This window comes from Onthophagus taurus, chromosome 5 (assembly GCF_036711975.1).
Source record: "Onthophagus taurus isolate NC chromosome 5, IU_Otau_3.0, whole genome shotgun sequence".
In the NCBI taxonomy this organism is placed as follows: Eukaryota; Metazoa; Arthropoda; class Insecta; order Coleoptera; family Scarabaeidae; genus Onthophagus; species Onthophagus taurus.
Genome location: NC_091970.1, coordinates 10137454 through 10164607, shown reverse-complemented (window position 1 = coordinate 10164607; position 27154 = coordinate 10137454). Strand labels below are relative to the sequence as shown.

Here is a 27154-nt window from a genome sequence, read left to right as displayed (position 1 = left end):
TTTTTTTGTAAGTTAACCTAAAAATGTCAAACTTCAAACATTAACTGTCAAAATAATGTGATAATAAGATTATCTTGGTTGTTTTTAAAGATAACTTGATCGTGTTTGGAGTTGTTTTAAAGCAAATTTAATGGAGATTAAGATTTTTTATTAAAAAACTTGAAATTTTAAAAACCGGAAGTGGATGAAAATTCTTTTTTATCTTTAGCAACTTATTAAGAAAAAGAAATCTTGTAAAATGAGTACAAAAACGACACATTTATCTTTAAAAATAATTTTTTTTGTAAGTTAACCTAAAAATGTCAAACGTCAAACATTAACTGTCAAAATAATGCGATAATAAGATTATCTTGGTTGTTTTTAAAGATAACTTGATCGTGTTTGGAGTTGTTTTAAATGAAATTTAATGGAGATTTAAAATTTTCATTAAAAAATTTGGAATTTTAAAAACCGGAAGTTGATAAAAATTCTTTTTTATCTTTAGCAACTTATTAAGAAAAAGAAATCTTGTAAAATGAGTCCAAACACAACCAGTTTATCTTTAAAAATAATTTTTTTGTAAGTTAACCTAAAAATGTCAAACGTCAAACATTAACGTCAAAATAATGTTATAATAAGATTATCTTGGTTGTTTTTAAAAATAACTTGATCGTGTTTGGAGTTGTTTTAAAGGAAATTTAATGGAGATTAAGATTTTTTATTAAAAAACTTGAAATTTTAAAAACCGGAAGTGGATGAGAATTCTTTTTTATCTTTAGCAACTTATTAAGAAAAAGAAATCTTGTAAAATGAGTCCAAACACAACCCGTTTACCTTTAAAAATAATTTTTTTTGTAAGTTAACCTAAAAATGTCAAACGTCAAACATTAATTGTCAAAATAATGTTATAATACGATTATCTTGGTTGTTTTTAAAGATAACTTGATCGTGTTTGGACTTGTTTTAAAGGAAATTTAATGGAGATTAAGATTTTTTATTAAAAAACTTGAAATTTTAAAAACCGGAAGTGGATGAGAATTCTTTTTTATCTTTAGCAACTTATTAAGAAAACGAAATCTTGTAAAATGAGTCCAAACACGACCAGTTTACTTTTAAAAATAATTTTTTTTGTGAGTTAACCTAAAAATGTCAAACGTCAAAGATTAACTGTCAAAATAATGTTATAATAAGGTTATCTTGGTTGTTTTTAAAGATAACTTGATCGTGTTTGGACTTGTTTTAAAGGAAATTTAATGGAGATTAAGATTTTTAATTAAAACACTTGAACTTTTAAAAACCGGAAGTGGAGAAAAATTATTTTTTGTCTTTAGCAACTTATTAAGAAAAAAAAAATTGTAAAATGAGTTCAAACACGACCCGTTTATCTTTAAAAATAATTTTTTTTGTAAATTTACCTAAAAATGTCAAACGTCAAACATTAACTGTCAAAATAATGTTATAATAAGATTATCTTGGTTGTTTTTAAAGATAACTTGATGGTGTTTGGAGTTGTTTAAAAGGAAATTTAATGGAGATTAAGATTTTTTATAAAAAAACTTGAAATTTTAAAAACCGGAAGTTGATAAAAATTCTTTTTTATCTTTAGCAACTTATTAAGAAAAAGAAATCTTGTAAAATGAGTCCAAACACGACCCGTTTATCTTTAAAAATAATTTTTTTTGTAAGTTAACCTAAAAATGTCAAACGTCAAACATCAACTGTCAAAATAATGTGATAATAAGATTATCTTGGTTGTTTTTAAAGATAACTTGATCGTGTTTGGAGTTGTTTTAAAGGAAATTTAATGCAGATTAAGATTTTTTATTAAAAAACTTGAAATTTCAAAAACCGGAAGTGGATAAATATTATTTTTTGTCTTTAGCAACTTATTGAGAAAAAGAAATCTTGTAAAATGAGTCCAAACACGACCCGTTTATCTTTAAAAATAATTTTTTTTGTAAGTTAACCTAAAAATGTCAAACGTCAAACATTAATTGTAAAAATAATGTTATAATAAGATTATCTTGCTTGTTTTTAAAGATAACTTGATCGTGTTTGGAATTGTTTTAAAGGAAATTTAATGGAGATTAAGATTTTTTATTAAAAAACTTGAAATTTTTGAAACCGGAAGTGGATGAAAATTTTTTTTATCTTTAGCAACTTATTAAGAAAAAGAAATTTTGTAAAATGAGTCCAAACACGACCCGTTTATCTTTAAAAAATTTTTTTTTTGTAAATTAACCTAAAAATGTCAAACGTCAAACATTACCTGTCAAAATAATGTGATAATAAGATTATCTTGGTTGTTTTTAAAGATAACTTCATCGTGTTTGGACTTGTTTTAAAGGAAATTTAATGGAGATTAAGAATTTTAAAATAATAATTTATTTTTCATTAAAAATTTGTAATGTTTATATAAAATCGCGTTAAATGAGCCCAAACTCGACTAATTTATTTCAAAAAACAACAATTTTAATTTTTTTTTGTTGTATCTCCGTTATTTTTAGAGATAAATTAGTCGTGTTTGGGCTCATTTAAGGCGATTTTTCATTTTACACTCAATTTTTTTTGCTAAAACAACTTTGGCTTGAATATAAATTAGTTTATGTTTGCTGAAGTACCTAACTCGTCTGGTAAATATTGTCGGGCCACTGTACTATATGAAATTAACGTCAAAGTTTCGCGAATACACGAGTTTATTGAAGTTGTAATTAGAAGGAACTTTGACAGGAAAACTTTAATATAACTTTTACGTCTTGATGATGTTTTTGTGTCACTTCTTTCGCGGATAATCTTTTTTTTTGATTTCCCATTACGACTTCTCGTTACCATTTCTTGGAAAATTGCTAAAGTTTGATTTCAATCGTCTCCCGGGAAATTATTCGATCGATTTCGATTAATCTCATCCGGTTATTACAATGACGTAATCTTATTGAATTAACGGTTGAATAAATAAGAACAAAACTTTTTAAGTTGAAGATTCAAAGCGATTAATTTCCGCCAAAGAAAGTTTTAACGAGTTTTTGAACGAAATCAAAACATTTTTTTCGTGATGGCACAATAAACGAGTCCCTTTACCATAAAATAAATATGGTAATAGTTGGGGTTTTCTAAAACGCGTTGGGATCTTGTGTTGGAAAGGTTTAGAAACTTAGATCATTCTTTCCTGCTTGGGCAGCTTTTCCACGTTCCGATCAATCAATAAAATTGATAGGTTTCAGTGCTGGACAAAACCTTCGGCGTCCTTGTTCCATTTTTGTTCTCTTCTTTGCACTATTTTTTGCTTTATCTGGCTTCACAGAGAACGCGGGTTAAAATTGATGAAGAACCACCTTCTTATTAAAGCAACGATGTAATTAGAATTAAAAAAAAATAATTTTGTTACACTTTTTTATTAAAAATTGATAATAATAATAAAAAGAGACGTATTGGAAGCGTTAAATTCGCGTGGCAACATTCTGAAATAATAATAAAAATGTTCATAAAATCGCTATATCGACCGGATGTATCACTGTATATCATCAGTTTATGAGGAAACGCGTTGCAATAAATCCGATACCGAAAACCTTTTAAATTTAGATAGTATTAGGAAAAAAATGGTTTAGAAATTCTTTAATAATTTCGTTTAAAATCTATAATCCGCGTGATGAATCCTAAAAATGCTGTTTTGATATAAATCCGAGGATGAAATCTGAGAACGAAAGATATAAACACGTTTCGATAACATTTTCCAATATCGCTTTCAATCTTTCGCTTTCAATTCTTGTGGCAAAAAATGAACGAAAATAAACACCGGTATTTCTTTTTCTTTAGAAATCGCTTTTCGCATTCTGCACAACAAAATATAATATCGATCATATATATGAAATTTCCTATAAAATTGCATCAATATCTTTGAGATATGATTTTTTCAAATTTAGTACTTATAACTTCAAATTGTCAAAAGTGGAAATGAATTAAAAATAAAGAATTGATTTTCTACCCATTAAATGTTAATTAAATTTGCTTTAAAATGGCTTTTATGTTATCATGATATCTCATTTCGTTCTTGAGATACGATTATTTAAAAGTCATCTTTATCAATATAACCTCAACTATTCCATTGAAAGAATCGTATCGTCGAAAATTATAGGAACGAAGGAATTATTTTTGGTGCATTAAAACTAGATTAAATTTGCTATAAAACTGTTTTTAAATCGCATCGATATCTCAATTACTTTTTGAGATATGATTTTTTTAAATTTAGTGTTATAACCATTATAACCTCAACTTGTCAAATGTGGATGTAGAGATGAATTTAAAAAATCATAACTGCGGGGTTTATAAACATAAAGAAACGAGTTTCTTTATATTAAATATTAAATAAATTTGCTTTAAAATGGCTTTCATTTCATGATGATATCTTGACTCGTTCTTAAGATACGATTTGTTAAATGTCATGTCATGTCAAAACATTAATTTTTGGATATTTTTTGATTTAATCACCCATAACTTTTTTAATCCAACTTTAATAATAACTTAGCTTTAGAATCTTAGAATCTACACTGTTTTTATTGCAAGTTATGCAAATTTCATAATTCCAACACAATTTTCCAAAGACTTAGAAACTTTCATTTCCTTTAAAACATTCATTTTTGTACATTTTTTGATTTAATCACCCACAACTTTTTGAATCCAACTTTAATAACAATTTTGCATTATTTATTAGAATCTACACTCTCTTTATAACAACTTGTCCAAATTTTATGATTCCATCCCGAGTTTCCAAAGACTTGCAAACTTTCATTTCTCTAAAATATTAATTTTTAGACATTTTTTGATTTAATCACCCATAACTTTTTTAATCCAACTTTAATAATAACTTAGCTTTATTTATTAGAATCTACATTGTTTTTATTGCAATTTGTCCAAACTTCATGATTCCAACCCAATTTTCCAAAAACTTAGAAACTTTCATTTCTCTTAAAACTTTTATTTTTGGAGATTTTTTGATTTAATCAACCATAACGTTTTTAATCCAACTTTAACAATAATTTAGCTTTATTTATTAGAATCTACACCCTTCTTATTGCAAATTATGCAAATTTCATGATTCCAACCCAATTTTCCAAAGACTTAGAACCTTTCATTTCTTCCAAAAACGTTCATTTTTGGACATTTTTTGATTTAATCACCCACAACTTTTTTAATCCCACTCTAGCAATAATTTAGCTTTATTATAGAATCTACACCTTTCTTATTGCAAGGTATGCAAATTTCATGATTCCAACCCAATTTTCCAAAGACTTAGAAATTTTCATTTCTCCTATAACGTTCATTTTTCGACATTTTTTGATTTAATCACCCACAACTTCTTTAATCCAACTTTAACAATAATTTAGCTTTATTTATTGGAATCTACACCCTTCTTATTGCAACTTGTCCAAATTTCATCATTCCAAGCCGATTTTCCAAAGACTTAGAACCTTTCATTTCTCTTAAAACATTCATTTTTGGACATTTTTTGATTTAATCACCCATAACATTTTTAATCCCACTCTAACAATAATTTAGCTTTATTTATTAGAATCTACACCCTTTTTATTGCAATTTGTCCAAATTTTATGATTCCAACCCAATTTTCCAAAGACTTAAAAACTTTCATTTCCCTTAAAACATTCATTTTTGGACATTTTTTGATTTAATCACCCACAACCTTTTTAATCCAACTTTAACAATAATTTAGCTTTATTTATTGGAATCTACACCCTTCTTATTGCAACTTGTCCAAATTTCATCATTCCAAGCCGATTTTCCAAAGACTTAGAACCTTTCATTTCTCTTAAAACATTCATTTTTGGACATTTTTTGATTTAATCACCCATAACATTTTTAATCCCACTCTAACAATAATTTAGCTTTATTTATTAGAATCTACACCCTTTTTATTGCAATTTGTCCAAATTTTATGATTCCAACCCAATTTTCCAAAGACTTAGAAACTTTCATTTCCCTTAAAACATTCATTTTTGGACATTTTTTGATTTAATCACCCACAACCTTTTTAATCCAACTCTAACAATAATTTAGCTTTAATTATTAGAATCTACACTCCTTTTATTGCAACTTGTCTAAATTTCATGATTCCAACCTAATTTTCCAAAGACTTAGAACCTTTCATTTCTTCCAAATACATTTATTTTTGGAGATTTATTGATTTAATCACCCACAACTTTTTTAATCCAACTTTAATAATAATTTAGTATTACTTATTAGAATCTACAATCTTTTTATTGCAAGTTATGCAAATTTCATAATTCCAACCCAATTTTCCAAAGACTTAGAAACAGTCATATCTCTTAAAACATTCATTTTTGAACATTTTTTGATTTAATCATCCACAACTATTTTAATCAAACTTTAATAATAATTTAGCATTACTTATTAGAATTCTACACTCTTTTTATTGCAACTTGTGCAAATTTCATGATTCCAACCCGTTTTTCCAAAGACTTAGAAACTTTCATTTCTTCTAAAACATTCATTTTGGAACATTTTTTGATTTAATTACCCATAACTTTTTTAATCCACGTTTAATAATAATTTAGCATTATTTATTAAAATCTCCACCCTTTTTATTGCAACTTGTCCAAATTTCATAATTTCTAACCCAATTTTCCAAAGACTTAGAACTTTTCATTTATTCCAAAAACATTTATTTTTGGAGATTTATTGATTTAATCGCCCAACTTTTTTAATCCAACTTTAATAATAATTTAGCATTACTTATTAGAATCTACAACCTTTTTATTGCAAGTTATGCAAATTTCATAATTCCAACCCAATTTTCCAACGACTTAGAACCTTTCATTTCTTCCAAAAACATTCATTTTTGGACATTTTTTGATTTAATCACCCACAACTTTTTTAATCCAACTTTAATAATTATTTAGCATTGTTTATTAGAATCTACACTCTTTTTATTGCAACTTGTCCAAATTTCATGATTCCAACCTAATTTTCCAAAGACTTGGAAACTTTCATTTCTCTAAAACATTAATTTTTAGACATTTTTTGATTTAATCACCCACAACTTTTTTAATCCAACTTTAACAATAATTTAGCATTATTTATTAGAATCCACACTCTTTTTGTTGCAACTTGTCCAAATTTAATGATTCCAACACGATTTTCCAAAGACTTACAAACTTTCATTTCTCTTAAAACACTCATTTTTGGTTATTTTTTGACTTAATCACCCACAACTTTTTTAATCCAACTCTAATAATAATTTAGCTTTATTTATTAGAATCTGCACCCTTTTTATTGCAATTTGTCCAAATTTCATGATTCCAACCCAATTTTCCAAAGACTTAAAAACTTTCATTTCTCTTAAAACAGTCATTTTTGGAGATGTTTTGATTTAATCACCCATAACATTTTTAATCCAACTCTAACAATAATTTAGCTTTATTTATTAGAATCTACATCATTTTTATTGTAACTTGCTCAAATTTCATGATTCCAACCCAATTTTCCAAAGACTTAGAAACTTTCATTTTTCTTAAGACATTCATTTTTGGACATTTTTTGATTTAATCACCCACAACTATTTTAATCCAACTTTAATAACAATTTAGCATTGTTTATTAGAATCTGCACTCTTTTTATTGCAACTTGTCCAAATTTCATGATTCCAACCCGATTTTTCAAAGACTTACAAACTTTCATTTCTCTAAAACATTAATTTTTAGACATTTTTTGATTTAATCACCCACAACTTTTTTAATCCAACTTTAACAATAATTTAGCATTATTTATTAGAATCCACACTCTTTTTGTTGCAATTTGTCCAAATTTAATGATTCCAATCCGATTTTCCAAAGACTTAGAACCTTTCATTTCTCCCAAAAACATTCATTTTTGGTCATTTTTATATTTAATCACCCACAACTTTTTTAATCCAACTTCAATAATAATTTAACATTAATTATTAGAATCTACTCCCTTCCTATTGCAACATGTCCAAATTTCATCATTCCAATCCGATTTTCCAAAGACTTAGAACCTTTCATTTCTCCCAAAAACATTCATTTTTGGACATTTTTAGATTTAATCACCCACAACTTTTTTAATCCAACTTTAATAACAACTTAGCTTTATTTATTCGAATTTACACCCTTCTTATTGCAAGTTATGCAAATTTCATAATTCCAACCCAATTTTCCAAAGACTTAGAACCTTTCATTTCTTCCAAAAACATTCATTTTTGGACATTTTTTGATTTAATCACCCACAACTTTTTTAATCCAACTTTAATAACAACTTAGCTTTATTTATTAGAATCTACACCCTTTTTATTGCAATTTGTCCAAATTTCATGATTCCAACCCAATTTTCCAAAGACTTACAAACTTTCATTTCTCTTAAAACACTCATTTTTGGTTATTTTTTGATTTAATCACCCACAACTTTTTTAATCCAACTCTAACAATAATTTAGCTTTATTTATTAGAATCTACACCCTTTTTATTGCAACTTGTCCAAATTTCATGATTCCAACCCGATTTTTCAGACTTACAAACTTTCATTTCTCTAAAACATTAATTTTTAGACATTTTTTGATTTAATCACCCACAACATTTTTAATCCAACTCTAACAATAATTTAGCTTTATTTATTAGAATCTACACCATTTTTATTGCAATTTGTCCAAATTTCATGATTCCAACCCAATTTTCCAAAAACTTAGAAACTTTCATTTCTCTTAAAACATTCATTTTTGGACATTTTTTGATTTAATCACCCAAAACTTTTTTAATCCAACTTTAATAACAATTTAGCTTTATTTATTAGAATCTACACCCTTTTTATTGCAATTTGTCCAAATTTCATAATTCCAAGCCGATTTTCCAAAGACTTAGAAACTTTCATTTCTCTTAAAACATTCATTTTCGACATTTTTTCATTTAATTACTTTTTTAATCCAACTTTAATAATAATTTAGCTTCATTTATTACAATCCACATCCTTCTTATTGCATTTTGTGCAAATTTTCCCGATATTTTTTAACTTTTTATTTTTATTTCATTTTTCTATATTACAACAAATAGTTTAAAAATTAAACTTTTAAATAGTACAAAATTGAATTATAATTTAAATTTCAATGAAGCACGGTCGATTAATATAACGATATCCGTTCAGGCGCGAAAATTAATATTCTAATTACTTGGTATCCCAAATTGAATCGATTTCAATGAATATGTTGATCAACTCAAACTTTGACTTGACTTTTTAACGTTTTTCTTTTTTAATCAATAAAGGACAAATAAAAAACAAATTACGATATAGACAACATTTATAATTATTTACGAACCATATAAGTTATTAATTAATTATAAATTAAAATTATTTTCATTTTTCGTGACGAAACGATATGTTTTTTTCTTTTCCTTATTATTTATTTTTTATTTAACAATCATACATTTTATTTTTTCCAATAACTTCCTTATTTTTTACATTACTTAGTGGTTCCATGCTAACAATCGTTGCTTCACAACATTTTTTGTTCGTCAAAATCGTGTTTTTACGCTTTATACAAAAAGATTCGACCGTCGTTCCCTAAAACAATCAAAAAGAATTTCTTAATTTAACCCCCAAACAAATTAATTCATTTAATCTTAAAAAAATTATGTTACAACGTTTACCAAATCCCACAACAAGCTCGGAATTAACAGAGATAAAGCCCATTGAAGTGGTTTCTCGTTGTTTACTAACCCCTTCGATTCACAACCACGAAAGGTTTATTAGTTTATGATTCAAAATTACCTGCGTGGTGTTTTTTCTGTAAGTTGAGTTAAAACTTGTTTCGCAATTACCAAGTAAGGATGAAGGTGTCGTTCTTTGCAGTCTTCTTTGGTCCTTGCAGAATAAGTAGCGGTTAAAATATTGTCGGAAAACCCCACTTACGCAGTATAAAGCGACTGGGTTAACACAAGAACTAGAAAAACTACAACAAAGAATTATTAGGATAAAAAGATTGTTTTAAATTTTTACCTCAAACAAAATCCAACGATTTTGAGAGTGTGCCAATATTCGTTATAATCAGATTCCGCCGTTGGGTGGAAAAAAAACCATAAGAAAAAGACGTGGTAGGGAAGAAAACATATAAAAAACACTAAAAAAATTAAAAATCAATCATTTGTGATTCCATGATTTGAATGCTTACAAAACACAAAACATAAAACCATTCTAGCCACATTTCTTCTAGCTCGTATTTGAGATAAACTCTGCCCCTGTAATTGACCGGGGATTTCGTTAACGCTCGCGTGAAGTTTTTTGGCCATCAAAATGTAAAAGGAAGCGATTACAAAAAGCGGCACGATGTAAAACACCAACGCTTTTCCTGCAATTATGTATTTTTTGTAAGCGGTCGTTACCGTTGCGGGAAATGGGGTGCAAATGTGAATCGCATTCGACGAAGAATTTTCAGTGTACGAAGTAATATCGGTAAAAATACCATCGGGAATTGATAAAATTATAGCTAAAATCCATATTAACACCGCAATCATCACCGTTAAGGGTTTCGTCTAAAAATAAACCAAAAAAAAAAGATTAAAAATTAATTAATTTAATTTAATTTTACCTGCAATCGTCTTAAAGGATTTACAATAGCACAATATCTTTCAGCTGATAAAGCTGTGAGTGTAAAAACGGAAACGCCCGTTGAGATATCTTTAACTACCTCGGAAGTTTTACATAAAATAACCCCCCATGGCCAACTTTCCACCGTGTAAATAGTCGAAGTAAATGGGACACAAGTTAAAATTAGTAATAAATCAGCCAAAGACAACGAAAGAATATATCTAAAAGAAATAATTAAATAAACCGAATTAATTAATTGATTAATTAATATTTACGTATTTGGTACATTTCGCATCGGTTTGTGTCTTAGAAATACAACGACCAAAGTTCCATTTCCGAGAACTCCAACCACAAATATCATGAAGAACAGCGCCGGAACTATGTACGTTTCAGGGCGTTGATCATATGGTACATATTCGGAACCTGGGGTTGTTACTAGGGGTGGTAGAGATGATAATGATGTGTTTAAAACGGACTCATCCATTTCTAAAAAAAATGGGTTAAGTAATATTATGAAGTAGCTTATAAAGATTTTTAGAGATTTGGAAATATGAAAATCTTTGCGGAAAAACTATTCGGAAACGAGGTCACAAGGAGATATGAAAATGACGAAATAACTGGTCTAGGTATATCTAGGAAGGAGATAGAAAAAGGAATTTAAACTAGAAAAATTTCTTTATGTCAACTGTTTAGCACAATTTATGATATTGGTGCAATCCTTAACAATGGCTATAATTTATCATTATCGCAGTACGTAAAGTAAGAACTTGAACCCTAAAAATCTTCTTAAAATAATTCATCATTCAAGCAATTAATGGTAATATTCTGGAATCGGAGTATGTTACAAAAAAACTTTTAGAGCAAAAGTTGTAGCAAATTTTATTCTTAACAATATTGCTCTCTTGCATTTTTGCTCTAAGATGTGTAAATATCGAGAAAAATACGAAAATATGAAAATTTGATGAATTTCGTTTTTTTTTTTACAAGCAATGGTAATACTCGGGAATCGGAGTGTGTTACAAAAAAACTTTTAGAACAACAATTGTAACAATTTTTATTGTTAACAATATTGCTCTCTTTCATTTTTGCTCTCAGATGTGTAAATATCGAGAAAAATACGAAAATATGAAAATTTGATGAATTACGTTTTTTTTTATAAGCATTGATAATACTCGGGAATCGGAATATGTTACAACAAAACTTTTAGAACAACAATTGTAGCAATTTTTATTCTTAACAATATTGATCTCTTTCGTTTTTGCTCTAAGATGTGTAAATATCGAGAAAATACGAAAATATGAAAATTTGATGAATTTTTTTTTACAAGCAATGGTAACACTCGGGAATCGGAGCGTGTTGTAAAAAAACTTTTAGAATAAAAGTTGTTGCAAATTTTATTGTTAACAATATTGCTCTCTTGCACTTTAGCTCTTAAATGCGTCAATATCGAGAACAGTACGAAAATTTGATGAATTTGTTGCTTTTTCAAGTTATTAAAGGTAGCACTTCAGAATCGGAGCTTGCTATAAGAAAACTTTTATAACAAAAATTGTTGCAAATTTTATTCTTAATAATATTGCTCTCTTGCACTTTTGCTCTCAGATGTGTAAATATCGAGAAAAATATGAAAATTTGATGAATTTCGTTTTTTTACAAGCAATGGTAATACTCTGGAATCGAAGTGTGTTACAAAAAAACTTTTGGAACAACAATTGTAGCAATTTTTATTCTTAACAATATTGCTCTCTTTCGTTTTTGCTCTAAGATGTGTAAATATCGAGAAAATACGAAAATATGAACATTTGATGAATTTCGTTTTTTTTACAAGCAATGGTAACACTCGGGAATCGGAGCGTGTTGTAAAAAAACTTTTAGAATAAAAGTTGTTGCAAATTTTATTGTTAACAATATTGCTCTCTTGCACTTTAGCTCTTAATGCGTCAATATCGAGAACAGTACGAAAATTTGATGAATTTGTTGCTTTTTCAAGTTATTAAAGGTAGCACTTCAGAATCGGAGCTTGCTATAAGAAAACTTTTATAACAAGAATTATTGCAAATTTTATTCTTAACAATATTGCTCGCTTGTACTTTTGCTCTCAGATGTGTAAATATCGAGAAAAATATGAAAATTTGATGAATTTCGTTTTTTTACAAGCAATGGTAATACTCTGGAATCGGAGTGTGTTACAAAAAAACTATTGGAACAACAATTGTAGCAATTTTTATTCTTAACAATATTGCTCTCTTTCGTTTTTGCTCTAAGATGTGTAAATATCGAGAAAATACGAAAATATGAACATTTGATGAATTTCGTTTTTTTTTACAAGCAATGGTAACACTCGGGAATCGGAGCGTGTTGTAAAAAAACTTTTAGAATAAAAGTTGTTGCAAATTTTATTGTTAACAATATTGCTCTCTTGCACTTTAGCTCTTAAATGCGTCAATATCGAGAACAGTACGAAAATTTGATGAATTTGTTGCTTTTTCAAGTTATTAAAGGTAGCACTTCAGAATCGGAGCTTGCTATAAGAAAACTTTTATAACAAGAATTATTGCAAATTTTATTCTTAACAATATTGCTTTCTTTCGTTTTTGCTCTCAGATGTGTAAATATCGAGAAAATACGAAAATATGAACATTTGATGAATTTCGTTTTTTTTTACAAGCAATGGTAACACTTGGGAATCGGAGCGTGTTGTAAAAAAACTTTTAGAATAAAAGTTGTTGCAAATTTTATTCTTAACAATATTGCTCTCTTTCATTTTTGCTCTCAGATGTGTAAATATCGAGAAAAATACAAAAATATGAAAATTTGATGACTCGTTGTTAATGGTAACACTCGGGAATAGGAGCGTGTTGTGAAAAAAACTTTTAGTGTAAAAGTTGTTGCAAATTTTATTCTTAACAATATTGCTCTCTTGCACTTTTGCTCTCAGATGTGTAAATATCGAGAAAGATACGAAAATATGAAAATTTGATGAATTTCGTTTTTTTTACAAGCAATGGTAATACTCGGGAATCGGAATATGTCACAACAAAACTTTTCAAACAACAATTGTAGCAAATTTCATTCTTAACAATATTGCTCTCTTTTATTTTTGCTCTAAGATGTGTAAATATCGAGAAAAATACGAAAATATGAAAATTTGATGAATTTCGTTGTTAATGGTAACATTCGGAAATCGGAGCATGTTGTGAAAAAACTTTTGGAGTAACAGTTGTTGCAAATTTTATTCTTAACAATATTGCTCTCTTGTACTTTTGCTCTCAGATGTGTAAATATTGAGAAAAATATGAAAATTTGATGAATTTTCTTTCTTTTACAAGCTATTAATGGTAAGATTCGGGAAACGAAGTATGTTACAAAAAAACTTTTAGAACAACAATTGTAGCAAATTTCATTCTTAACAATATTGCTCTCTTTCATTTTTGCTCTCAGATGTATAAATATCGAGAAAAATACGAAAATATGAAAATTTGATGAATTTCGTTTTTTTTTTACAAGCTATGGTAATATTCGGGAATCGGAGTATGTTACAAAAAACTTTTGGAACAACAATTGTAATAAAATTCATTCTTAACAATATTGCTCTCTTTCATTTTTGCTCTCAGATGTGTAAATATCGAGAAAAATTCTAAAATATGAAAATTTGATGAATTTCGTTTTTTTTTGACAAGCAATGGTAATATTCGGGAATCGGAGTTTGTTACAAAAAAACTTTTACAACAACAATTGTAGCAATTTTTATTCTTAACAATATTGCTCTCTTTCATTTTTGCTCTCAGATGTGTCAATATCGAGAAAAATACGAAAATATGAAAATTTGATGAATTTCGTTTTTTTACAAGCAATGGTAATACTCTGGAATCGGAGTGTGTTACAAAAAAACTATTGGAACAACAATTGTAGCAATTTTTATTCTTAACAATATTGCTCTCTTTCATTTTTGCTCTCAGATGTGTAAATATCGAGAAAAATTATAAAATATGAAAATTTGATGAATTTCGTTTTTTTTGACAAGCAATGGTAATATTCGGGAATCGGAGTTTGTTACAAAAAAACTTTTACAACAACAATTGTAGCAATTTTTATTCTTAACAATATTGCTCTCTTTCGTTTTTGCTCTAAGATGTGTAAATATCGAGAAAATACGAAAATATGAACATTTGATGAATTTCGTTTTTTTTACAAGCAATGGTAACACTCGGGAATCGGAGCATGTTGTAAAAAAACTTTTGGAATAAAAGTTGTTGCAAATTTTATTGTTAACAATATTGCTCTCTTGCACTTTAGCTCTTAAATGCGTCAATATCGAGAACAGTACGAAAATTTGATGAATTTGTTGCTTTTTCAAGTTATTAAAGGTAGCACTTCAGAATCGGAGCTTGCTATAAGAAAACTTTTATAACAAAAATTGTTGCAAATTTTATTCTTAATAATATTGCTCTCTTGCACTTTTGCTCTCAGATGTGTAAATATCGAGAAAAATATGAAAATTTGATGAATTTCGTTTTTTTACAAGCAATGGTAATACTCTGGAATCGAAGTGTGTTACAAAAAAACTTTTGGAACAACAATTGTAGCAATTTTTATTCTTAACAATATTGCTCTCTTTCGTTTTTGCTCTAAGATGTGTAAATATCGAGAAAATACGAAAATATGAACATTTGATGAATTTCGTTTTTTTTACAAGCAATGGTAACACTCGGGAATCGGAGCGTGTTGTAAAAAAACTTTTAGAATAAAAGTTGTTGCAAATTTTATTGTTAACAATATTGCTCTCTTGCACTTTAGCTCTTAATGCGTCAATATCGAGAACAGTACGAAAATTTGATGAATTTGTTGCTTTTTCAAGTTATTAAAGGTAGCACTTCAGAATCGGAGCTTGCTATAAGAAAACTTTTATAACAAGAATTATTGCAAATTTTATTCTTAACAATATTGCTCGCTTGTACTTTTGCTCTCAGATGTGTAAATATCGAGAAAAATATGAAAATTTGATGAATTTCGTTTTTTTACAAGCAATGGTAATACTCTGGAATCGGAGTGTGTTACAAAAAAACTATTGGAACAACAATTGTAGCAATTTTTATTCTTAACAATATTGCTCTCTTTCGTTTTTGCTCTAAGATGTGTAAATATCGAGAAAATACGAAAATATGAACATTTGATGAATTTCGTTTTTTTTTACAAGCAATGGTAACACTCGGGAATCGGAGCGTGTTGTAAAAAAACTTTTAGAATAAAAGTTGTTGCAAATTTTATTGTTAACAATATTGCTCTCTTGCACTTTAGCTCTTAAATGCGTCAATATCGAGAACAGTACGAAAATTTGATGAATTTGTTTCTTTTTCAAGTTATTAAAGGTAGCACTTCAGAATCGGAGCTTGCTATAAGAAAACTTTTATAACAAGAATTATTGCAAATTTTATTCTTAACAATATTGCTTTCTTTCGTTTTTGCTCTCAGATGTGTAAATATCGAGAAAATACGAAAATATGAACATTTGATGAATTTCGTTTTTTTTTACAAGCAATGGTAACACTTGGGAATCGGAGCGTGTTGTAAAAAAACTTTTAGAATAAAAGTTGTTGCAAATTTTATTCTTAACAATATTGCTCTCTTTCATTTTTGCTCTCAGATGTGTAAATATCGAGAAAAATACAAAAATATGAAAATTTGATGACTCGTTGTTAATGGTAACACTCGGGAATAGGAGCGTGTTGTGAAAAAAACTTTTAGTGTAAAAGTTGTTGCAAATTTTATTCTTAACAATATTGCTCTCTTGCACTTTTGCTCTCAGATGTGTAAATATCGAGAAAGATACGAAAATATGAAAATTTGATGAATTTCGTTTTTTTTACAAGCAATGGTAATACTCGGGAATCGGAATATGTCACAACAAAACTTTTCAAACAACAATTGTAGCAAATTTCATTCTTAACAATATTGCTCTCTTTTATTTTTGCTCTAAGATGTGTAAATATCGAGAAAAATACGAAAATATGAAAATTTGATGAATTTCGTTGTTAATGGTAACATTCGGAAATCGGAGCATGTTGTGAAAAAACTTTTGGAGTAACAGTTGTTGCAAATTTTATTCTTAACAATATTGCTCTCTTGTACTTTTGCTCTCAGATGTGTAAATATTGAGAAAAATATGAAAATTTGATGAATTTTCTTTCTTTTACAAGCTATTAATGGTAAGATTCGGGAAAGGAAGTATGTTACAAAAAAACTTTTAGAACAACAATTGTAGCAAATTTCATTCTTAACAATATTGCTCTCTTTCATTTTTGCTCTCAGATGTATAAATATCGAGAAAAATACGAAAATATGAAAATTTGATGAATTTCGTTTTTTTTTTACAAGCTATGGTAATATTCGGGAATCGGAGTATGTTACAAAAAACTTTTGGAACAACAATTGTAATAAAATTCATTCTTAACAATATTGCTCTCTTTCATTTTTGCTCTCAGATGTGTAAATATCGAGAAAAATTCTAAAATATGAAAATTTGATGAATTTCGTTTTTTTTTGACAAGCAATGGTAATATTCGGGAATCGGAGTTTGTTACAAAAAAACTTTTACAACAACAATTGTAGCAATTTTTATTCTTAACAATATTGCTCTCTTTCATTTTTGCTCTCAGATGTGTCAATATCGAGAAAAATACGAAAATATGAAAATTTGATGAATTTCGTTTTTTTACAAGCAATGGTAATACTCTGGAATCGGAGTGTGTTACAAAAAAACTATTGGAACAACAATTGTAGCAATTTTTATTCTTAACAATATTGCTCTCTTTCATTTTTGCTCTCAGATGTGTAAATATCGAGAAAAATTATAAAATATGAAAATTTGATGAATTTCGTTTTTTTTGACAAGCAATGGTAATATTCGGGAATCGGAGTTTGTTACAAAAAAACTTTTACAACAACAATTGTAGCAATTTTTATTCTTAACAATATTGCTCTCTTTCATTTTTGCTCTCAGATGTGTAAATATCGAGAAAAATTATAAAATATGAAAATTTGATGAATTTCGTTTTTTTTGACAAGCAATGGTAATATTCGGGAATCGGAGTTTGTTACAAAAAAACTTTTACAACAACAATTGTAGCAATTTTTATTCTTAACAATATTGCTCTCTTTCATTTTTGCTCTCAGATGTGTAAATATCGAGAAAAATTATAAAATATGAAAATTTGATGAATTTCGTTTTTTTTGACAAGCAATGGTAATATTCGGGAATCGGAGTTTGTTACAAAAAAACTTTTACAACAACAATTGTAGCAATTTTTATTCTTAACAATATTGCTCTCTTTCATTTTTGCTCTCAGATGTGTCAATATCGAGAAAAATACGAAAATATGAAAATTTGATGAATTTCGTTTTTTTTTTACGAACAATGGTAATACTTGGGAATCGGAGTGTGTTACAAAAGAACTTTTGGAACAAAAATTGTAGCAAATTTCATTCTTAACAATATTGCTCTCTTTTATTTTTGTTCTAAGATGTGTAAATATCGAGAAAAATACGAAAATTGAAAATGTTATGAATTTCGTTGTTAATGGTAACACTCGGGAATCGGAGTGTGTTGTGAAAAAATTTTTAGAGTAAAAGTTGTTGCAAATTTTATTCTTAACAATATTGCTCTCTTGCACTTTTGCTCTCAGATCTGTAAATATCGAGAAAAATACAAAAATATGAAAATTTGATGAATTTCGTTTTTTTACAAACAATGGTATTACTCGGGAATCGGAATATGTTACAAAAAAACTTTTAGAACAACAATTGTAGCAAATTTCATTCTTAATAATATTGCTCTCTTTTATTTTTGCTCTAAGATGTGTAAATATCGAGAAAAATACGAAAATTTGATGAATTTCGTGTTTTTACAAATTTAAAAATACATAAGCTGTTATGTATCTTCAACAAACATTTAGACTAAAAGATTATAAAATTTATTAAGACAGTTGAAAATAGCAGGTGCAATATGATAAGAATTTGGCTGAGTTTGGACATTTTATGGCAATGTATTTATTAAAGACAAATAGTTTGTATAATAGAAGTTTTGTCAGAAACAGATTGTCAGATCTGTGTGTAGATTTAGCAATTTTGTGTTATAACCTTCTGCATTTCGTGGGGAAGAAGATGATTTTTTTAATTTTCCTGCAACAACTTAAAACTATTCTAAATACTTGGAGTAGGAATCTGAGGTTGCACTATGTCGTTCGAGTAGCTCCTCTAGTACAGATCGATATCCCCTGATTGCTCTGAAACTTTTAGTGATATTTAGAGAATAACCTTTCAAGTATATTCTCAACACAATTAAATTTGCTCCAGATTGTAGAAGTTTTGAATTAAAACGATTTTTTATACATAAAAGACGTAGAATTTTTTTCTCAAAAGTTAGAAACTGTGGCAACCTAAATATGCTTTAGATAGTTTGAGGATTAGGAACATAACTTCAGCCTAATTTCGTATTTGAGAATCAGATGTCGAAGATGATCTTGATAGTTATTGGGAAAGAAGTTAAAAGAGAGTAGGAGAGGATTGAGAAATGTTCAGGATAACATTCCGGGGAATAATTAAATAAAGTTTTAACTGGTTACACTCTACAAAAATAATTCTCAATCCCTAGAAAGGGCGATGTCGCACGCTTTTTATACAGATTAAGATCCCTTCGTTTTGTTTTCATCATAAAATCTGAATTAATCTAACTCTTTAAACTTTTTTTCAATAATAAATTTTAATGTATTATAACCAAGAAAGGGAATTTCTTTGGATTTACTTTAAAGCTGTAAGTTCTTGTTAACAGAGACAGGATTTGTATTCTTACAAGGATCAGCACTTTATCTGTCTTTTAAACCTGAAAAGAATTGAATTGAATGGAAAAATTGTTGGATTTGAATCTAGTTAAAAAGGTTTTTTATTTTATAACTCGGAATGTTTAAAAATTCATTTTAACCTTTTTCTCGATAAAATTTGTTGTTATTCCAACAAATAATTTAAATAAATAAAATTTTCTTACTTTATATTAGAAATTTTCCTTTCGATTTTTTCTTTTCTTCCAATTCAATAATCACTTCAATTTTAAATAAATAAATAATCCACAATTTTTTAAGACAAATCACAGAACGATAAATTTTTTTATTCGTATTCAAAAAAGGGGAAAAATAAACACAAATAAATTAGAATTGTATCCCGAGATCCTTCTATTCGCGATGTTTCCGGGATACTGGAGTGTTCCGGGACGGACAAGAGCAACTCTGGGTATGGTTACTGCACACGAATTCAACCATAGAAAATTGGGTAGAGGGGAAATCAACTCAACAAATCACCCCATTAAATCAAAAAAGAACTTTTATTATACTTTATTATACTAAAAAGTGTTCATTTTTAACTAATTAATTTTAAATTATTTCATAAAATTGTAATCTTAAAGAAAAGAGAGAAAGAAAGAGAAACTCTCTGTAGGGATGATAATTTAAAGTGAAATTTTCCCTCGAATTCAGGAAGATCTCCATCAAGCGTGTCTTTATTACATTCGACGGTTTCATTCGACATAGAACGTAGAGGTTGCGAGAATTCAAGTTCTCTTAAATGTTTATGTTTCGAATTACACGTGAAAATTGTTTTATTCTTTTTTCTTCCTAAAAGAATAAAAGTTAAATCTATAAATTAAAAAATCTGTCTGTTGGGGATTGGTCCTTCGAGCCGGATCGCATTCCGGATTTATTTTCGTTATCATTTTCATTTATTTTTCTTATTATTTTCATTATTTTTCGTCATTACGCTGTTCATTTCACGTTTCCTTCTTTCATCCAAGCGTTTTCTTTTGATCCTCCACGTTCGACGTTTCGAACATCTGGCAACTAAAAACTTGGATACAGCTATTTTTAGCATTACCTTTTATGGTAAACAATTTGGTCCCTTACCTCATTGGTCGCAATCGTTTCGTTTTAAATCGTCCTTACGAAAATCATCCTAAGTATTTTATATACGTATACCTCGTTCCTTCCACAAGTCTCTCTCTCACTCTCTCTCTCTAGGCTTTCTTTCACTCTCTCAAACATTCTCTCTCGCTCTCATCAATCGAGTTACGAATCATTAAATAAATTTTGTTTCTATTCTATTTTTAAACAAAATTACTTTATTATCTCATTATGAGCGAAAAACTTACAAAACTCACTTTACGCCGTACTGGTTTCTATAACCACCTACTTGAATGCCTAGCCCTGGGTCAAGATACCTCTTCCGATCCTATAAAAAATAGCATTTTTCTTGAACGAGCACAAGACATTGATGGCATTTATAAAGATTTCCAAACGGCTCATAATACAATTATTGGACTGATTGAAGAAGCTGACTTTGACGAGCATGATAAAGTTAGAAAAACAGCAGCTACTGCATACTATACAATCAAAGCTCTCTTTCATCAACGTTCACCACCACCAGCCACAACTAGTAACGTTTCTGCACCATCGTCACCAAAATTGAATAAAATTTCGTTACCTACTTTTGATGGTAATTATAAGGAGTGGCATACATTTTATGATTTATTTCGTTCTCTGGTCCATGAAAACAATTCTCTGTCGTCTATCGTTAAATACCAGTATCTGCTTACATCCTTAAAAGGAGAAGCCTTTAATCTTTTAAAAGGATTGCCTGTTACAGAGGCTAACTATGAAACGGCCTATAAAACCTTAAAAGGAAGATATCATAATAAACGGCATTTAGCCACTTTGTATTTTCTTGAAATCCTTCATGTGAAACCATTGAAGGACGAGTCTGCAAAAGGTTTTCGATCACTAATTGATACCTTTCATGAAAACGTTGAAGGTTTTCGTACCTTGGAATTCCCCGTTGACAATTGGGATTTCTTACTTTTCAATTTAATGTTGCAAAAATTAACAGACGCCATCCGAACAGCCTTTGAAGCGGAATATTCTCATGTAGATATTCCAACCTATGTACAGCTGATGTCCTTCCTTGAAAAAAGAGCAAAGGCAATAGAGTCAGTTTTATTAACGTCGGGAGATAAAACTTCCCTTGGGCGTTCAAAACCCACCACTCGATCAGTGAATTTAAAAATTGAAAATCATTCGAAGACTTCATCGCTGAAATGTATCTTATGCTCAGACTCTCATCCTATATATCGCTGTCACGTTTTTAATGGCAAGTCAGCTCTGGAAAGATTATCAGTTGCAAGAGAACACAATTTGTGTCGGAATTGTCTCAGTCAAAAACATGCAACCCACAATTGCACCTCTACTCGTACCTGCCGTCTATGCAACCAACATCACCATTCATCCTTACATCTGAAGGGTCAAGGTTCTTCATCTGTTCACGTCGGGACATCCTTCCATGAAATGTCTTCTAATATAAAAGAAACAACTCACAAGGTTATTCTACCCATTATTCAAGTCAACACTCCGGATCAATTTGGAAAACTACATACCGTAAATGCTTTAATTGACTCCGGAAGTATGTCAAACTTTATTTCTGAAAGACTCTCAAAGAAATTACATCTTCCTCGAGAATATACATCATGTGTAGAGATTCAAGGACTAAACTCGATGACATCTCTATGTAAAAAGGGATCAATTCATTGTTCCGTTCAACCCATCCATTTCATCCATTACCTCCATGTATTCACACCTAAAACACTTAAACATAAATCCAGATAAAAACCTTACCACGATATCCGTCGATCTCTTATTGGGAGCTGAGCTGGTGCCTCAAATATTTACTGATGGTCGCATTCAGGGCGGACCTAATGAGCCTATTGCGGTTAATTCCGTTTTCGGGTGGATCATAATGGGAAAATCTTCTATTTCCAATCCAAATCATCACTCAACTTGTCTTTCAACCACCAATGCCTCGCTTGAAAAATCGATTCAAAGATTTTGGGAATTGGAATCCATACCAAAAGAAACATCATTATCAAAATCAGAAGAAATGTGTGAATCTCATTTTAAAAAGAACTGTCAACTTACCTCCTCTGGTCGGTTTATGGTTTCGTTGCCATTCAAAACAAAGGAACCTGTTCTTGGAAATTCTTATACTATGGCGTTAAAACGTTTTTTGTCATTGGAAAATCGACTCCTGAAAAATCCTGCATTAAAAGATGATTATGTTAAATTTATGAAGGATTATCTTGAATCTAATCACATGACACGTCTGTCATCATTAAAATCTCCTTCTGAAAAATCCTATTATATACCACATCATTGTATTGTTCGACCAGAGAGTCTTTCTACAAAACTTAGAGTGGTTTTTGACGCCTCTGCCATAACGTCTAATGGCATATCATTAAATGATAATTTATTAATTGGGCGCAAGCTTCAGCAGGATATCGTAAAAATCTTAATGTCATTTAGATGTTTCAACTATGCATTCATCTGCGATATTAAGCAGATGTATCGGCAAATTTTGATATCCCCTTCTGATCGGCCGTTTCAGAAGATCTTATGGCGGTTCTCTCCTGCAGAACCGATAGAGGAATATTGTTTAAACACAGTAACGTATGGCGTAGCGTCGGCACCTTTTCTGGCTTTACGGACCTTATTGGAATTGGCCAACAAATATGAGAATTACTATCCTAGAGCAGCTACGGTTTTACGCAACCATGTGTATGTGGATGACATCGTTGCAGGGGCCCAATCGATAAATGAAGCTTTGAAAGTACAGCAGGAATTGATTGATCTATTGGGAAGAGGAAGCTTTGAGCTAAGAAAATGGGCGAGCAATTGTAAAGAAATATTACGTTCTGTGTCTAATACTGACCTTTCAATGCCAATATCCTTGGATTATGATGACACTCATTGCGTAAAAGTGCTTGGATTACAATGGAATCCTACCTCCGATCAATTCCAGTACTCTTTCTCCTCTCGTCCGGCTCCTTGTACCAAAAGATCTATATTATCAGAGATCGCTCGAATATACGATCCCCTAGGGTTTCTTACTCCATGTACCCTCAAAGCAAAAATTTACATGCAGCAGTTATGGCAACTAAAAATATCTTGGGATGAAACTCCTCCGCTCCATGTAACTGAAAATTGGAAAACATTTAAAAACAATCTTCCAGTGTTATCCGAATGGAGTTTACCTCGATTAATGATTCCAATTAAAACTCAATCGGTGCAACTTCATTTATTCTGCGACGCTTCTCAACAGGGGTATTGCACAGTTGCCTATTTACGCTCTCAAACTGACACCTCCATAACCACATCTTTCATATGTGCTAAAGCTCGTGTCGCACCTCTGAAGACGATTTCAATTCCACGTTTGGAATTGTGTGGCGCAGTTCTTCTTGCAGACATGTTGCAAAATATTAAGGAAACATTGTCTCCACTTATAGAATTTAAATCAATTACCGCCTGGTCGGATTCGCAAGTCACCTTGGCGTGGATTGCTTCCACCCCAAGTCGTTGGAAGGTTTTCGTCGCCAATCGTGTGTCTCATATAAATAACATTCTGCCGTCAACTTCTTGGAGATACATTCCCTCGTCCTCTAATCCCGCTGACTGCGGATCTAGAGGCATGTTCCCAGATCAACTAATTGCCACAGAATTGTGGTGGAAAGGTCCCTCATGGCTTAATAAATCCCCAGAATATTGGCCATCTATCAATAAAATTCCTGAAACAGAAGATATTCTACGTGAACAACAACAGAAATTCGTTCAAACAACTGAAATTAAAACTAATATCATTGATATTCTTTTGAATAAATTTTCCTCACTATCAAAAATTCAACGTATCCTAGCATACATTCAAAGATTCCTAAGTCTATGTCAAAGGCAAAAAGGATGTTCTGGTATAAACTTATCTTTGTTTGAAGTTCAGCAGGCTTTAACCACTATGCTCCGCCACGTTCAGAATCAACACTTTTCGTCACTGTTCATTTCCATAAAAAATAACCAATTACCCCCTAAACCTCTTCGAAAATTGGCTCCGTTCATTGATAGAGAGGGTTTAATTAGGGTGGGCGGGCGTTTAAAATATGCAGTGATACCATTTGATCATAAACACCCAGTGTTGTTACCAAAAACTAATCGGGTCAATGAACTGTTGGTGGAAGAACTTCATAAAAAACATCTTCATGTGGGTCAAAGAACCTTACAATCGCTGGTGATGCGACAATATTGGATTCTTGGATCGAGAAGTTTAGTGCATCGTGTTGTATCCAGATGTATCCGTTGCGTAAAATGCAAGCCTCGTTCATATGCACCATTGATGGCGGACCTGCCAGCATTTCGAGTAGCTGAAGCTAAGGCCTTTTCCAGGGTAGCTGTGGACTTCGCAGGACCCCTTTATACCACAATCAGTCGATGTAGAGGAGCGAAGTGTATCAAATCTTATATTTCTGTATTTGTGTGTACGTCTACAAAAGCCATACACTTAGAATTGGTTTCAGATCTCTCCACAGAGGCCTTTATTGCGGCTTTGAGAAGATTTACATCCAGAAGAGGTCGATGTACACTCATTCTATCGGACCAAGGAACCAATTTCGTGGGCACATATAATAGACTTCAAGAAATGGCAAAGATTTCAGGTCAAAGGCTAGAACTCACGTGGCAATTCCATCCGCCAGGGGCTCCGCATTTTAATGGATTGGCTGAGGCGGGTGTAAAATCGGTTAAGTCACATTTAATCAGAGTCATCGGAGATCAGAAACTTACCTTCGAGGAGGTCTATACAGTTCTTACACAGATCGAAGCTATTTTGAATTCGAGACCGCTTTCGGCGATCACCAAAGATCCAAATGATCTTCAACCATTGACTCCCGCCCATTTTTTATTACTCGAACCTCAAAATACTTCTGTTTTAGATTTAGATTGTACTCAATTACCCCTCAATCGCTTGGACCGTTGGAAGCTATTACAAAGAATGGTCCAGGATTTTTGGAAACGATGGCACGTTGAATACTTACATTCGCTTCAACAAAGAAGAAAATGGAACACTCCTGATTCGAGTCCGTCTGTTGGGGATCTCGTCACCATTAAAAATGAATTGCGCCCTCCGTTGCAGTGGGAAATGGGTAGAATCGAGGCGCTTCATCCTGGAGTTGACGGCGTCATACGTGTGGCGACCGTTAAAACAACACGTGGTCACGTGACTCGACCGTTGGTGAAGATTTGTCCGTTGCCCACTTAAATTGAAATACGTAACTTACATTTAATGTCGATTAATTTCTGGTTAACTAATTACCAATTATCATTACTTACCTGTTTATTTCCATGTTCATTTAACTAAAACTTTCACGCTATTATAAAAAAAAAAAAAATATCTATATTCCTGTACTCTGTTTATATTTTTGTTGGTGGGCGGAATGTGTGAGCGCCATCTTTTGGGCGCCGGTAGAAATTGAACGTTAAAAGGATAAAATTGGATCGATCTTTTGGATCGATCTCTTATCGTCGCCACCCTCAATGCGATAACACGCGAGTTGTTAGATTTTGTAATTTGTGAAAGTAAAACCTTTGTGTGATTTGGGGAAGGGAAAGAGAATTGGGTAAATATAGCAAGAATTTCTTTAATTCAGTTTATTTTTTATTATTTCTATTAATTTTGCTTTGAATCAGCACCCCTCTTTTTTTTAATTTTGTCCCGGCATTTATTGCTGCGCGAACAAATTCCTCTATTTAATGTTAATTTTAATTTCAATTATGATTGGATAAGTGGAACATTATATACGGAAATACATACTCCCATTACATCCATTATTCGAGTACAAGTTTCATCATTACCAGCTATTATAGCTGCAATCGACGCCTCCACCAAGCTTCGGCAATCAAAACCACACCATTCACATATATTATCTCTTACTCCTCCTTGTTACAAGAAATTGAAGTTGCATTTGGTGAATTATTGATTCTGTAAACGTCCAAAACATTTCATATTACTAGTTATTGTGACTAGCTACTGATAAAAATGCTTTATTGCTGTCAGAATAGGTAATATGCAAGATAATAATTTTCTGCGTGGTGATTTGTATAGTGGCTGCAACGTTTTAAAGTATTCCAAAAAAAAAAGGATGTAGAAAATAGGTGGGTGAATTTGGATTAGAGGTCCTTCTTTTACAAGCAATGGTAATACTCGGGAATCGGAGTGTGTTACAAAAAAACTTTTAGAATAATAATTGTAACAATTTTTATTCTTAACAATATTGCTCTCTTTCATTTTTGCTCTAAGATGTGTAAATATCGAGAAAAATACGAAAATATGGAAATTTGATGAATTTCGTTTTTTTTATAAGCAATGGTAATACTCGGGAATCGGAATATGTTACAACAAAACTTTTAGAACAACAATTGTAGCAATTTTTATTCTTAACAATATTGCTCTCTTGCACTTTTGCTCTCAGATGTGTCAATATCGAAAAAAATACGAAAATATGAAAATTTGATGAATTTCGTTTTTTTTACAAGCAATGGTAATAATCGGGAATCGGAATATGTTACAACAAAACTTTTAGAACCACAATTGTTGCAAATTTTATTCTTAACAATATTGCTCTCTTTCATTTTTGCTCTAAGAT

The 27154-nt window shown here is 30.2% G+C and overlaps 1 protein-coding gene and 1 long non-coding RNA gene across 2 annotated transcripts in view; one reads left to right on the top strand and one right to left on the bottom strand.

The window, feature by feature from the left end:
* Nucleotides 1-27154, top strand: part of LOC139429878 (uncharacterized) — a 143055-nt gene that overhangs the window by 46404 nt on the left and 69497 nt on the right. The gene's annotated exons all lie outside the window — the stretch shown is intronic.
* On the bottom strand, nt 9299-19841 carry LOC111420690 (neuropeptide CCHamide-2 receptor-like). The gene is made up of 7 exons (XM_023053735.2): nt 19643-19841; nt 10878-11088; nt 10604-10823; nt 10187-10547; nt 10015-10135; nt 9787-9967; nt 9299-9579 (listed from the first exon to the last, which is right to left on the bottom strand). The coding sequence occupies exons 2-7, from the start codon at nt 11084-11086 to the stop codon at nt 9430-9432; spliced, it is 1242 nt and encodes a 413-aa protein (XP_022909503.2). The 5' UTR covers nt 11087-11088; nt 19643-19841; the 3' UTR covers nt 9299-9429.

What these genes read in the sequence shown, in the direction of transcription:
- LOC111420690 (XM_023053735.2), bottom strand. Translation starts at nt 11,086, where the DNA reads ATGGATGAGTCCGTTTTAAACACATCATTATCATCTCTACCACCCCTA. An exon ending in ATGCGAAATGTACCAAATAC is followed by an intron (nt 10,824 to 10,877) that starts GTAAATATTAAT and finishes TATTTCTTTTAG; the next exon opens with ATATATTCTTTCGTTGTCTT. An exon ending in ATCGTTGGATTTTGTTTGAG is followed by an intron (nt 9,968 to 10,014) that starts GTAAAAATTTAA and finishes TCTTTGTTGTAG; the next exon opens with TTTTTCTAGTTCTTGTGTTA.